The sequence below is a fragment of the Typopeltis vanoorti genome, chromosome 17 (genome assembly GCF_054136105.1).
Source record: "Typopeltis vanoorti isolate ZY-2024b chromosome 17, IOZ_Tvanoo_1.0, whole genome shotgun sequence".
Lineage (NCBI taxonomy): Eukaryota > Metazoa > Arthropoda > Arachnida > Uropygi > Thelyphonidae > Typopeltis > Typopeltis vanoorti.
In genome coordinates this window covers 33,014,096-33,028,038 of record NC_143565.1, presented here as the reverse complement: position 1 = coordinate 33,028,038, position 13,943 = coordinate 33,014,096, and the positions used below count along the sequence as shown (strand labels likewise).

The 13,943-nt window shown below is 36.3% G+C and overlaps 1 protein-coding gene across 1 annotated transcript in view; it reads right to left on the bottom strand.

Annotated features, from left to right (window-relative positions):
- The window catches only part of LOC150097276 (BAI1-associated protein 3-like), a 533,976-nt gene that overhangs the window by 275,511 nt on the left and 244,522 nt on the right, over positions 1 to 13,943 (bottom strand). The window contains 1 exon segment of the mRNA XM_090407633.1: positions 2,305 to 2,402. Within this exon segment, the coding sequence (XP_090263759.1) occupies positions 2,305 to 2,402 (98 nt within the window).

The window sequence follows — 13,943 nt, the reverse complement described above, 5'->3', positions numbered from 1 at the left end:
GTTATGCATTTTGGGGTGAAAAGATTACCAGCTGTATACCACATTGGTGGAACTGTACTCCAGGAGATTGACGAAGCCAGAAACTTGGGAGTGTTAGTGGATAGGGAGTTAAAGTTTAGAGGGCACATAGCAAAAATGGCTAAAGCAGTTCATCAGATCACTTGGTTACTGAAGACTACTTTGATGAGCAGACACAATCAAGCTACTATTTCTCTTTATCGAGCCTTGATAAGACCCCAACTTGACTACTGCATTTCTTGGTGATGGGGAGAAGGAGGAGGTAGAAAGGATCCAGAGGCGAGTGACCAAGATGGTAGCAGGTCTATGGAATGAAGCCAGAAACTTGGGAGGGTTAGTGGATAGGGAGTTAAAGTTTAGAAGACACACAGAAAAAGTGGCTAACAGCTCATCAGATCACCTTAAGAGAATGGTTGAAGATTTGTGGGTTACAGAAACTGGTTGAGAGACAGAAAAGGGATGATATGATTGAGACATACAAATTACTGAAAGGTTTTTACAAGATTAATTCAGAGGAAATTTGTTAGAACAGGTGTGGAGAACTAGGGGCCACCCATGGAAACTGAGTAACAGTGTAGTTAGCAAGAGTGTTAGAACTAGGTTTTTTTGCTTAGAGGTTAGTGAATGAGTGGAATAGGTTGCTACTGTCTGTTGTGGGTGCCATGACTGTGAATGTCTTGAAAGCAAAGTATGATAATCCTATGCATATGTTGGATGGTTCTTGACATGTTTAGGGCCTCCCTCAATGAGGGAGGTTGCCCGTAATAATAATAATAATAATAATAATAATAATAATAATAATCTTTACATACCAACAACTTATATCTCTTGGTCATTTCATCCCTATTTACTTTTCCTACCAAAAGTCAGTAGATAACATTCTCTTCTCTCAGTTATATACAGACACACACACACACACACACACACTGAGGCGATTTTCCAAAGGATATCTGGACTATTGTTGGTTGGTAATGAGAATGATAGTGAGTAGTTATTTTGTAAATAATAGATGTAAATACTGAAGTATTTACATGAAGTATTTACATCTAGGTCTACCTACTCATTGACTAGACCTCAAAAAAGGTCCAAGCGTAAGCCAACAGGTGATACATGCTGGGGCAACTAGTAGTAAAGGTGGAGTAAGCTCTGATCACTGTCCTTAGTATTTTCCCATAATGTATAACATTATGGGAAAATACTAATATTTAATACTGGGTGGTGACCTTTTCCCATATTGTATAACAGCATACGTCTCCTAGGTCATGTGTTTTACATTATGGGAAAATACTAAGGACAGTGATCAGAGCTTACTCCACCTTTACTACTAGTTGCCCCAGCATGTATCACCTGTTGGCTTACGCTTGGACTCGCCGAATTTTTATAGTTTTCTATATTCAGCATGAAACTCTTAGATAGACTTTCTACCTTTGAGTTTCTTATTCGGCTAAGATATAATGTCGGATTCAATATCCACTTAATTTGAATATTATTACTATTATTATTAATTGACACCTCCAGGGAGTCCAAGGACTCATCATGGGGGGGCACCTTCTCTACTTCACTAAATACATCTCATTCTTTCTGCTACTGCTTAATTCTCCTACTATGACACTACTACTACAACTGTCAATGCCATCTACCACCGATCATCACCAACAACAGTACTTTTTGTCTATAAATCGCATGTGTTTTGAAGGCCGCTTTGTCTGTATGCAGGATGAAAAACCAGTTTCCAGGAGAAAAAATCCTGCTACCTCTATACGAGATTGGCTAACTCACCTTGCATTGAAGAAAAGCCCATATAAGGGTTTCCCTCTTCATAACAAGAATCAAACCCAGATATTTTCCAATCAAAGGGCATGTTATTTCTGTTATATTTCCAATCCAATTGTGCTATCTAGGCAAATCATATTACCTAATTAATTTTGATTTTTATAATAAAAACTAAATACTTGTGTATGAACATTTATAAGTCTTTTTTTAGAAAATGGATTAGCTGATCAAACTGAATGCTATTAAAGTTCTGCTGTCAGAAGCTCTGGATTCTGTCCTCAAAACACATACAAACCAGCCAGAATTAACATATCTTGAAAGACATGACAAACTATGAAGGCACCATTAACAGCTATATATTACCAAACTTAAAACAAGAAGCAAAGTTCCTTAGTCATAACAGTCCATTGAATCTAAGGTAAATGAAGTTAATTCATGCAGTATTTATATTAGTAGCATTCAACAATGTAGCTATTCCTTAAACATGATGCAAATATTTAAAAGTTAAAGTACCTTTCAAATTCTTTATTATAATACATTATTCCTTTCTGTATATCCAAATTAATGGCATTGGTTACTTCTATTAAACTTCTAAGCACATTTATATCTGACTGGAAAGGTAAGATTACATATAATTAATTCAAATTAACACTAGAATTTACAAACATTTTTCATACCACAACCAAATAATAATAATAACAAAAAAATCTAATTTCATCTCATCACAATAAATTTAATTTGCACATTGTAAAGCTTAATTAATAAAGCATTCTATTTTGTATAAATTATGAAATATTAAAAACAAAAATACCTACATTTTACTTTTAAACAATTAACAAAAAACAACTGATATAAAAATATCTTTTCAGAAGTTATTTCATTAAATTAAATTACACCACCATGAAAATCATCAAACATCCACATTATTTTGTTGTACAGGTAAAAACGTTCTGAATATAATTTCTCAAAAAACTGCCATTGTCAAAAAAATAGCACTACTTACCCACTATTGAAATAACAATAATAGACAAAATCCAAGAAAGAAGACTGCAATGGTTTGACCATGTGACCAGAATGGGAACAGAAAGACTGCCATCTAAAGCCCTGAATATAACGATAGAAGGTAAAAGATCCAAAGGACGGCCCAGAATTAGATGGATAGACAAAATAAAAGAGGACCTGAAAACCAAATCACAACAAGCAACACCAAACTGGACAGAATTGTTCGGACTCTCCCGGGACAGACAGAAGTGGAAAGAGTTCATTCAGCCTCATCATCATCATCCACATAGATGATGGAAGAGAGAAGAAGAAGAAGACTTACCCACTTGCCTATGAACAAAACTATAACTTAGCTCTTTTGAATATCAGAAATGACTGTTTCCTTACTTAATAAAATTACTAGCCTCATATTATCTTAAAATAATGGAACAAAAATCTAACTTTTTATCTTTCTGCAGGTATGAAAACACCAATAATAATAATAATAAGAATATTACTACTACTAACAACCAGACCTCCATAGAATCAAAGAATACCTTGCAGGAGTTACACACAAAACTTGAGAGTGATCATGAAGTGATTACCTGGTTGACTGCTAGCAGTATGAGGACCTTTGTGAAGAAAGGGTATATGTGGAACTACAAGGACGGTGATTAAGAAAAGCTCAGGAGACAGCTTGCAGGTGTAGCACAGAAAGAGGAGTTGGCTGGAGAGAAGATCAATATTGCTTGCATGATATTCAAGAACTATCTAGTAGAAGGTTAGAAGGTTAAATAGGGTAGGTGTGAAATGAATGAATTAATAATGATGAAGAGATTAAGCATGCAATACAGAGGAAAAAGGCATTATGGAGACAACATAAGAGGAGTGGTAATAATCAATTCCATGAGGATCACAAGGAACAAGTAAGGAGGGTGACTGGTTGGTGAGGGTAGCAAAAGTGAAGTATGAGCAGGAATTAGCTAATGAAGCCAAAAAGAATCCTAGGGAGTTCTTTCAGTATGTAGCCAGCCTGATTGGCATAGTGGTTAGCATATCCACTCTCCAGCCAAGGCTGCGGGTTTGAATCCTGCTGTGGGCGTGGATGTTTGTGATTGTCTGTGGAAATACTAGTGGTGGTGGTAGATGTGGTGGGCGGTAGATGGCACTGGTATGTAGTTGTGGTTAGTTGTAGTTGGTGGAATGAGTTGTAGAGTTAGGCGGAGTTGTAGAGTAAGTACCCTCCCTTGATGAGTCTCTGAACTCCCTGGAGGTGTCATATAATAATAATAATAATAATTATGGAAGAATGACATTGATTGGAGAAAATGGTATAATAACAACTGCTGCAGAGTATACTTGAGATACTTAATGAGCAGTTCATAAAGATCTTTCATTCTTGTGACATCATGGAGAGTTTGACAGCAGTTGATGATGAAGAGGAGAGACTGAAAGTAATTGAGCAAGAGGTATATGGAAATTAAGAAAATTTCAATTTAATAAAGCTGTGGGACTTCATAATATATCATCATGTATTTTGAAGGAATGTTCCAGGGAGTTGGCATTTGCCTTGACATGTTTGTTTAATATGCGTCTTTCACTGGATCAGATCCAATGGAAGGAAGGCAAGATTGTACTGCTTCCTAAGTCATGTGACAGAACTCAAGAATCAAATTATAGGCTTATCTGTGTGTCAATTGTTGTGGTTAAAGTGTCGGAGAGGCTGGTGAGAACCAGGATCCAGAATTGTGTTGACAAGTGGTGTTATCTTTGATGGATCACATGAATTTGCTAAAGGGAGCTCATGTTTTAGTAATCTACTTACTTCATTGGACAAAGGAGATGGATACACAGTAATATACTTAAATTTTGCAAAGGTTTGATAGATTACTGAATGATAACTTGATAGTCAAACTAGAGTGGATGAGGTTGGATATTAGACTAGTGCATTGGATTAGAGACTGGCTGTCTGACAGGTATCAACAAGTTGTGTATGGAGGAACGGTATCCTGGAAGAGGAAAATCACTAGTGGAGTGCCTCAGGGTTCTGTTTTAGGGCGATTGCTGTTTAACCTGTATGATACTGGGGAAGATTTGAATGGGGATATTCAGTTGTCTGCATTTGATGGAAAGTTGGGATGAATTATGAGGAGTAAAGCAGATGGTCTGGCCTCACAAGAAGACTTGAATAGATTGAGTGAATGGGAGTGGGGATACCAGATCAATGTTCCAAATGTAAGGTTTTAAAATTTGGAAAGAAAGATGGGATGTAGAATTTATGCTTTGTGAGGATATATAGTTGGAGGTGGAGGAAATAAAAGATCTTGGGGTGATGGTGGATAAGGATCGAAAATTTAGAGGACACATTGCCAAAATTGTGAGGACAATGCAAAAAGTTTTGGGAATGATGCAGACTTACTTGTTATGTGTAATGGAACAAGAATCTCTTACTTGTGGAAGCAAGAGATTTTTGTTCCATTGATTAAGACACATGGACTACTGTGCACAGATTTGGTCACTTGGTTTTTCAAAAGGACGAAGAGATATTGGAAAGGATCCTGAGGTGATTGCCTAAAGTACTTTCTGATTTCTGGAATGTTGAATACGAGGATAGGTTGAGAAGATGCAATTTACAAAGTCTAATGGATAGTAGGAAGAGGAGTGACATGATAGAACCCTCTATCATATCACTAATAAATGTGAAGAAATAGAGTTCTAGATGAGGAGGCTCAATTATAAAAGATGTTTTATTTAGTTCGTGGCTTAAAGCATAAGTTTAAGCCTAAATCGAATGTCATCAAAGACAGGAATGGAGCATTCCTAACAGAAGAACTGGAAATCAAAAACAGATGGAAAGAATACTGTGAGGAACTGTACAATAGAGTGGATAAAGAAAATGTGAAGGAGCCCTCTCACCAGGAAAATTTTGATTTGGAACCTCCTCCACTTAGGCATGAAGTTGAAAGGGCAGTTAACAGCTTAACAGCAATAAGGCAACAGGTGCAGATAAAATCTCAGTAAAGTTAATTAAGGCCACAGGGGATGGAGGAATAAGAGCATTTCATAGATCGATTACAAGGATATGGGAGACAGGATCATGGCCTAGAGACTGGAAGAAGTCTGTTTTCATACCACTACATAAGAAAGAAAATATGAAAGCTTGTAAGAACTATAGAACTATTAGTTTAATGCAAGTAAAATTTTATTGAAGATCATGCTAAATAGGATTGAGGCCAAAGTTGAGGAGAGATGCCCAAGGAACAAGCAGGTTTTAGGAAAGGTAAGGGCACCAGAGATCAGATCCTTTGCCTTAGACAGATCACAGAAAAATATAAAGAATTCAGACTCACTCCGGTAATGTGTTTCTTAAACTACTCTAAAGCTTTTGATATGTTGAGCAAGTGAAACTGTGGGAAGTAATGAAAAGAATGGGTTTTCCTCAACACACTATCAGATTGATAGCCAACTTGTACAGGGAGCAAGAAGCCACGGTAAGAACAGGTGTTGGATTGACTGATTGGCTTCAGGTTGGAAAAGGAGTTAGGCAAGGATGTTTACTTTCTACTCACTTGTTTAGTATATATATGGAGGACATCATGCATGAGGCATTGGATAAGCTCAAGACAGGAATTAGGATAAGAGGTAGATTGATTAGTAATCTTAGGTATGCTGATGATACAGTACTCCTCTGTAATGACATGGAAGAACTAGAACAAATTCTTGACAAAGTTAACAAAATCAGTAATAACAGAGGACTTCAACTCAATCCTAGAAAGACAAAAATTCTGGTTTTCAAAGGAAATACAAACAGGGAAGCTCCTGAGAAACAAGTGTATCTTAATGGAGAAAGAAATGAGGAAGTCAGCAAGTTTGAGTACCTGAGATCCATTATTAAGGTTAGGTTAGGAATGGCTAAAACAACAGTTCAGAGATTTGTCTAAAATCTATCTACATGGGAACAGAGTTGAGGATTTTGGATGCAGTTGTTTTTCCAACAGCAACTTATGGATGTGAGACTTGGAACCTAAAGAAGTCAGATAGGAAAAGGATAGCTGTTTTTGAGATGTGGTGCTACAGAAGGCTGTTGAGGATATCATATACTGAAAGGCGTACATATGAATGGGTGTTATAAAAGATCAGGTAGAATTTTAAGGCTCCTTAAGGATATTGACAAAAGAAAGTTAAAATATTTTGGACACATTGAAAGGATGGAAGGAGGACTTCTCAGAAGAGTAATGGAAGGTAAAGTTCCTGCAAGGGTAGACCATCAATGAGATGGATGGATGGTGTGTGGAGAGACTAATCTTCAGAGTTGAAGTCTCCATAAAAGTAAACAACAGGACTACATGGCAAGGCCTGGTGTGGTACATTGCCGAGCATCGGAGTGACCATACGGCATCTGTGAATGCCCAGTGAACATAAATATAGATGGTGGATAGGAGGAAGAGGAGTGATATGATGGAGGGTTCTAGGAAAATTTGGCATAAACATTTTTGGCGTAACACATTTTGCATTAATTCTTGTAAACAATCAATGGATGATAAAGAGTATTATAAAATCATTAAAAAGGCAAATCTTTATTAAGGTGAATGTCAGTGATACATAACATAATGAAATCATTTAAAAATTGTGTAAATTAAAAGAGATGCTGCTTAAATATTTAACTTTTTGCTACAGATCATCATTTCAACAAATCCAGCAGTAACATTGCTCATTGGAAGAAATGCTAATGCTGTGAAGCATTTAATTTTTGTTTTGAATTCAGCATCTGTTTGACAATGTAATTTCAAACCAATGGCAACAATTTTGCGATAAAGATTTTGTGCCATATGAAATAAACAACCTGTTATAGTTGTTGTTGATGTGAATATGTTAGAAAAACATGCTGGCTCAGATGTCGCCTAGATCAACAAGGTCTGATGCCAATCTAGTGACTGGGGTTGGATCGAAAAGTGGGATACTGAAAGGAAACAGAAACTGACCTTACAGAACTATTATCAGTAGGAACATGGAATGTATTGACACTTTGGATGTCAGGAAAACTAGAATTACTTCGTGAGGAAATGAAGAGATATCAGTGTGATAAAAGTACAGTGATGTGGCGGAGATATGATGAACATCATCAGGAGAGATAAATGGATGTGAAGTCATATGGTCAGGGCATGACACCAAGCACGAACCAGGAGTTGGCTTCCTTCTTAGCAAAAGAGCTAGAGAGGCACTGTTAGGCTATAAACCAGTCAATGGACAAATCATAGCAGCAAGATTTTAAGCAAAATCGTTTAATATATTAATAGTCGAGATATATGCACCCACACCTGACAGCACAGATGAGGATATTGACTTATTTTAAATGATCTATAGAAATAATACCAAAGCAGGATTTACTAATTATTGAAGGAGGTTGAAAGCCAAAGTCGGAATAGATAATAATGGTTGGGAAAGAGTTATGGCAAAACATGGTTTTGGAGAAAGAAATGAACGAGATGAAAAAAAGGTTACAATTTGCTGTGGACCACGAGATGATGATCTGTAACACAAGATTCCAGTAAATGGAGTATAGAAAACAGATGTGGCGATCAAATGATGGGAAAACCAAGAACATGATTGATGTGATTATGATTAAAAGAAGATGGATAACATCAGTACAGTGTCGAACTTTTCAAGGAGCGGATATAGACTCGAATCATAGTTTAGTGATTGCAAACATCAAGTTGAAATTAAAAAGAAAATATAAACCCCATCATCAGAAATGATATACAGCAAGAATAAGTGAAGCAGAAAAGGAAGAAAGTACAGAACAGTGTTAGAGGAGAAACTTAAAAGTGTGAACAAAGAAAATAATTTGAATCTAAGAGTGAAAGGAGTAATGCAAGTGATAGAAGATGCAGTTGAAGAAAAAACAGTATCAGAAGAAGAGAAGATCAAGAAGAAGAAGAAGAAGTGGATTAGAAAAGAAACACTGAAGTTAGTACAGGAGAAAAAAATGTTGAAGATAAGAAGAGATACATCAAAACAAATAGAGGAGCAAAATAGAAGAAAGTATAATTAGGTGAAAAAACAGTCGGAATGGATAAGATGAAATGGTTAGAAGCCCAATACAATAATACAGAACAGTACTATGGAAAGCATAAAACTAGGGAGGTGTACAAAATGATTAGAACCATTAATAGAAGTTGGCAACCAAAACATACCACAGTTAAAGATGAAAAAGGCAAAGTTGATGAATAAAGATAAAACTGTACAGCAATGGACAATATACTGTAGTGAGTTATATAAAGAAAAACTAGATTTAGATAGCATTTGGAAACTGACTGATATGGACATGATATGTGTGATATGGACATTTTAAGAGGCGAGGTAGAAAAAGCAATAGGATGGCTAAAACACAACAAGAGTCCTGGTAACGATAACATCACTGAAGAAATGATTAAATATAGTGGTGAAAGTATGGTTACAGAAATACACCAACTATGTAATAAGACATGGAAAGAAGGGAAAATGCCAGAGTAGTGGGTGAAATTGATATTAGTGACATTATACAAGAAAAGAAATAAGCTAAAATGTAAAAATTATAGAACAATTGCCTTGACAAGTCACCTTGGTAAAGTGATGATGATGATATTGACAGAAAGACTGAGAAAACAATTGTAAACATACCTTGCAGATGATCAAGCAGGATTTATGAAAGAACTACAATTCAACAGATTTTGACAATGCAGTTAATAGCAGAGAAATCTAGGAGGAAAAAACAAAAACAGATATACTTACTTTGTTGATTTTCAGAAGGCTTTTGACAGTATCGACCAGAAAGTGACATTAGCAGTGCTAGAATCCTATAGAATTGATAGAAAACTAATAGCTCTATATTAAAAGATGTCTAATCAGAAAGCAGTTGCAGCAGTTAGAATAGATGATGATTTGGGGAAATGGTTTAGAACAAGCAGAGGAATTAGACAGGGGGACCCAATATCACCAAGATTTTCATCGCACATTTAGAAAGAGCAATGGATAAAATGAAGGAAAGTGCAAGAGGAATATCAGTGCTCTTCTTCTTCTTCGTTGGTGCATCAATCCAAAAATTGGTAAATATAGCACAACATCCTGTCTTCCATTGTGACTTCCTTTTTATCTCTTCATAACTCTTAGTGCCAGTTAGCATCATTATGTTATTTATATATGAAATTCTTGGTCTGCCACATGGCCTCTTTCCTTCTACAGTCCCCTCCATTATTTCCATTATTTCTGTAATCAGTCCCCCATGCCTCAAATGGTGTCCAATTAGGCTTTTTCTTCTCTTATTGATGTGTTTCACTAACGACCGCTCTTCGTGAACTATATTCAGAACTTCTTCATTACTTGTCTTTTCTTTCCAACTAATTTTCACCATCTTTCTCCAGCACCAAATTTCAAATGCCTCCAACTTTTTCATGTCTTGTTTTGTTAGAGTTCAGGCCTCACAACCATGTGCATGGGATGAGAATTAACAAGCTGAGGTTTGCAGATGACATGGTTATTACTGAAGAAGATAAAAGAGAACTACCATAAACACTGAAACTGTTAAATGATGAAGGGAAGAGATTTGGACCTTGTTATGAACTTGGAAAAAACAAAGACAATGGTATTTGGTGAGAAGAACATGAAACAAAAGATACAAGTGGATGGAATTGATATAAAAAATGTAGAACAATTCACATATTTGGGAAGTAAAATGACATATGATTTGGACTGCAAAAAAGAAATAAAGATCAGGATTGCAAAGGGAAGAACAAATCCATGGCCATGGATAACATCTGGAAAAGTAAAGTGATCAGCCTGCAAACAAAACTAAGCATACTGGAAACATGCATCTTTAGAAGTGTACTGTATGGATCTGAAAATGAGTAATAAATAAGGAATCAAGAAAAAGAATTTTGGCATTTGGAAGAACTTGTTACAGGAAGATTCTAAGAATAGGATGGGTACAGAAAATCACAAATGAAGAGCTCTATTGGAAGATACAACCAAAAGAGAATCTAATGCAGAAGATTATAAAACGGAAGCTGCAATTATTTGGACAGATCCATAGAATGAGTGAGGACTGGAAGATAAAGACATTCATGTTTGGTATTATGGATGGTGTAAAAAGAAGTAGACCATACAGAGAATGGATAGATGACATAAAGTACTGGTGTGGAATGGGTGTACAGAAACTGTGACACTGTGCACTGGACAAAGAAAGGTGGAAGAAGATAGTGAAGGAGGCATTGGACACCAATGGGCAGTCAGCCCATGGTTTGTGATGATGATGAAAGCAAAACGATGTGAAATGCTAACGCTTCCTATTACTATATGTAGCCTGAATAACTGATAATATATAGGTGTTTCTGGGAAAATTCCCATGTTACTCCTCTAAAAATAAACTATTATTTTAAGGACTAATATAGCCTACTTTCGTTTAGGAGTGCCCATTTTTTTTTACTATGTCATTAGCTCTTTACCCCAAAATCTTGAGCATTACTGAAGTGTTATAAAACTTAGGCCCCGTTAGTTTTATAACACTTCAGTAATGCCCTAGATTTTTCGGTAAAGAGCCAATTACATAGTAAAAAAATCCTTATTATTTTCAAAGTCATCTAATCCAGCTTGTGTACCAAACATTGAAATTCTCTCTTCATCATAATCACCACTATCGTATAATAAAAACTCTTCACCATTTTATAGAAATTTATACTATTTAGAATTATATATCCACTTCTTTTCAGTTGGGATATGTGATGCTTGGCCTTTCTTTTGCCTCCATCTAATATTATGCCACAAATTTGCTAAAGATCACATCAGAGATGAAGTGTTGTTATCTAAATTTGATGAAATATCTGCAATCAAAGACCAAACAGAGATTTGTGAACTAGTAGCTGATGATTTTAAGTTTGCCACTGCTTGATAAACTTTAGATTTCTAGGGTTGAAAAGGATAATAATGCTCACGGAATGTTTTACATAATGAAGTTAGTGCATAGAAATATTTATCAAAGGAAGCACACAAGCTGACTGTCAGTAAGAAAGCTTAATTTTAAAGAAATTACCTTCCTCTAACCAGTTGGTAGATAAGGTCACCAGATTGTTAGTTTAAACTTTTATAGCAAAAACGACTTACGGCAAAAATGTTTACTGCGAATTTTCCTATGCAGAAAATGTTTATGCCAAATTTTCTGGCCACAATGATAGAGACATAGAAGTTGGTAAGAGGTTGTTATAGGATCAATATTGAAGAGGTTTTTTATAAAATGGTGGGAGATCAGGGAAGAACAAGAGGTCATTCCTAGAACTGGTATAAGGAGAGTGTGAACAAGGGAGTGAGAAGGAGGTTTTTGCATGTAGAGTTGTGAATGATTGAAATGCCTTGCCTGAGAGTGAGTGGTGTCTGCAGAGAATTTGAATATGTTTTAGGCCCTGTATGATGAACTGTGTGTGTGTGTGTGTGTGTGTGTGTGTGTGTGTGTGTGTGAGAGAGAGAGAGAGAGAGAGAGAGAGAGAGAGAGAGAGACAAAGAGACCTCCTAGATGAGTCTTTGATCCCATGGGATCTCAGCTTATTAAACTGTGCTTTAAACAGTTTGTAAGATTTGCTAACACCCTTTTTTTTTGTATAGTTTCCAGTAATGATCCCTTTCCCTACACCTTATCCCATTTTAAGAAATATTTCTTGCATATTAACCCAGTAACAATCCCTTACCAACTTAAATGTCTCGATCATATCCCCTCTCCTCTTCATATTTACTAGGCTTTGCAAATTACATTCTCTCAATCTGTCGTCATATCCCGCATTCCAAAGACAACTTATCAGTGGTAAGTAGTCTCTGGACCCTTTCTAATATATATACTCATCACAATTAAAACTACATAGGACCAAATCTGTGTACAATAACCAATATGAGGCCAAAAATTAAGGTTTTATATAATGGAACCATAACCTCTTTTCTTCTGCATGTTAAGGACCTCCACATCATAACCATAATGGTGTGGAGTACCTTGACCACCATCAAGTATATACTTTCATCCCATTCTTGTCTACCAAATTTCAGAATGTTAAAATTTGTAACAGTGACCTGACAGTTCTATTCTCTAGCCCACTTATTACACAATATATTCACGTCCTCCTATAAGGCCTGTAACATCTGTTTGATTCCCACCATAATCTCTAGTTCTGCTTCATCAGCAGACAGTTGTATATCCCCAGTTAAATCCATCCTAATATCATTAAAGTACAAGTTAAATAATGATATCCTCAAAACAAACCCCATGCAGCACATCGGTAGTGACTTTGCACTAGATAAAGGTTTGTGGGTAACACTTAGGTCTGGAGAGAGAGAGGACTAATATGAGTGATGATAGAGTGTAATATGAGTGATGACAATAAATGGGAGCGGTCAGGGTGGATAAGGATACACTGCATGAGATGACTTTGTCATGCAGTGTATCCATGTCAACTAAAGGCAAATAAAGTCAGGCCAGAGTCCTGAATGGCACTCCCTAGTGGGCCTAGATTTGGTGGTCTTGGCTGCTAGGCTGAAGATCTGAGATGAGTGCTTTCCGAATTTGGGGTAGTTTCATGCACCCAAATTTGTTTAGATTTGGAAAGTTTCTCAGAGCTGAGGCAGAATCAGGGAACAGCCTCTCATATTTGTATTTGCTGCAGTGTAATAGAGTGGCCTTTTCCAGTGTATCCTGTGGCAGGTGTCCACCTAAAATTTAGTTGAAGGAATCAACAGCCTCCATTATCATTCAGCTAAGAAACTAGCAGCTACATTTAAGGATGACAGGCCATTCTCCATAAAACTTACACAACACTTCATAGACAAAATGAAAAACATCACACATTTAACAATGAAGACAGTCAGCTTTGATGTGCTACCTGTCCTTTTCATGAATGTCACAATCAATGACATAATTTTTCTCAAACAGAACAAATTTCTGTCTGATATCATGGTCCTTTAGGCCCATTCACTTTATTCTAGATATTTCTTGTAGCAAAATAATTCCTACCTATGTAAGGAATGCGTGGGCATAGGTTCACCTCCCCTTCCCCGCCACCTGTAGCTAACTTTTACATGGAAGACTTCAAGCAACCAGCTCTAGATGCAGCAAGTCTAAAGCTCAAAGTTTGGCTCAAAATATGTTGAAGATATTTTGC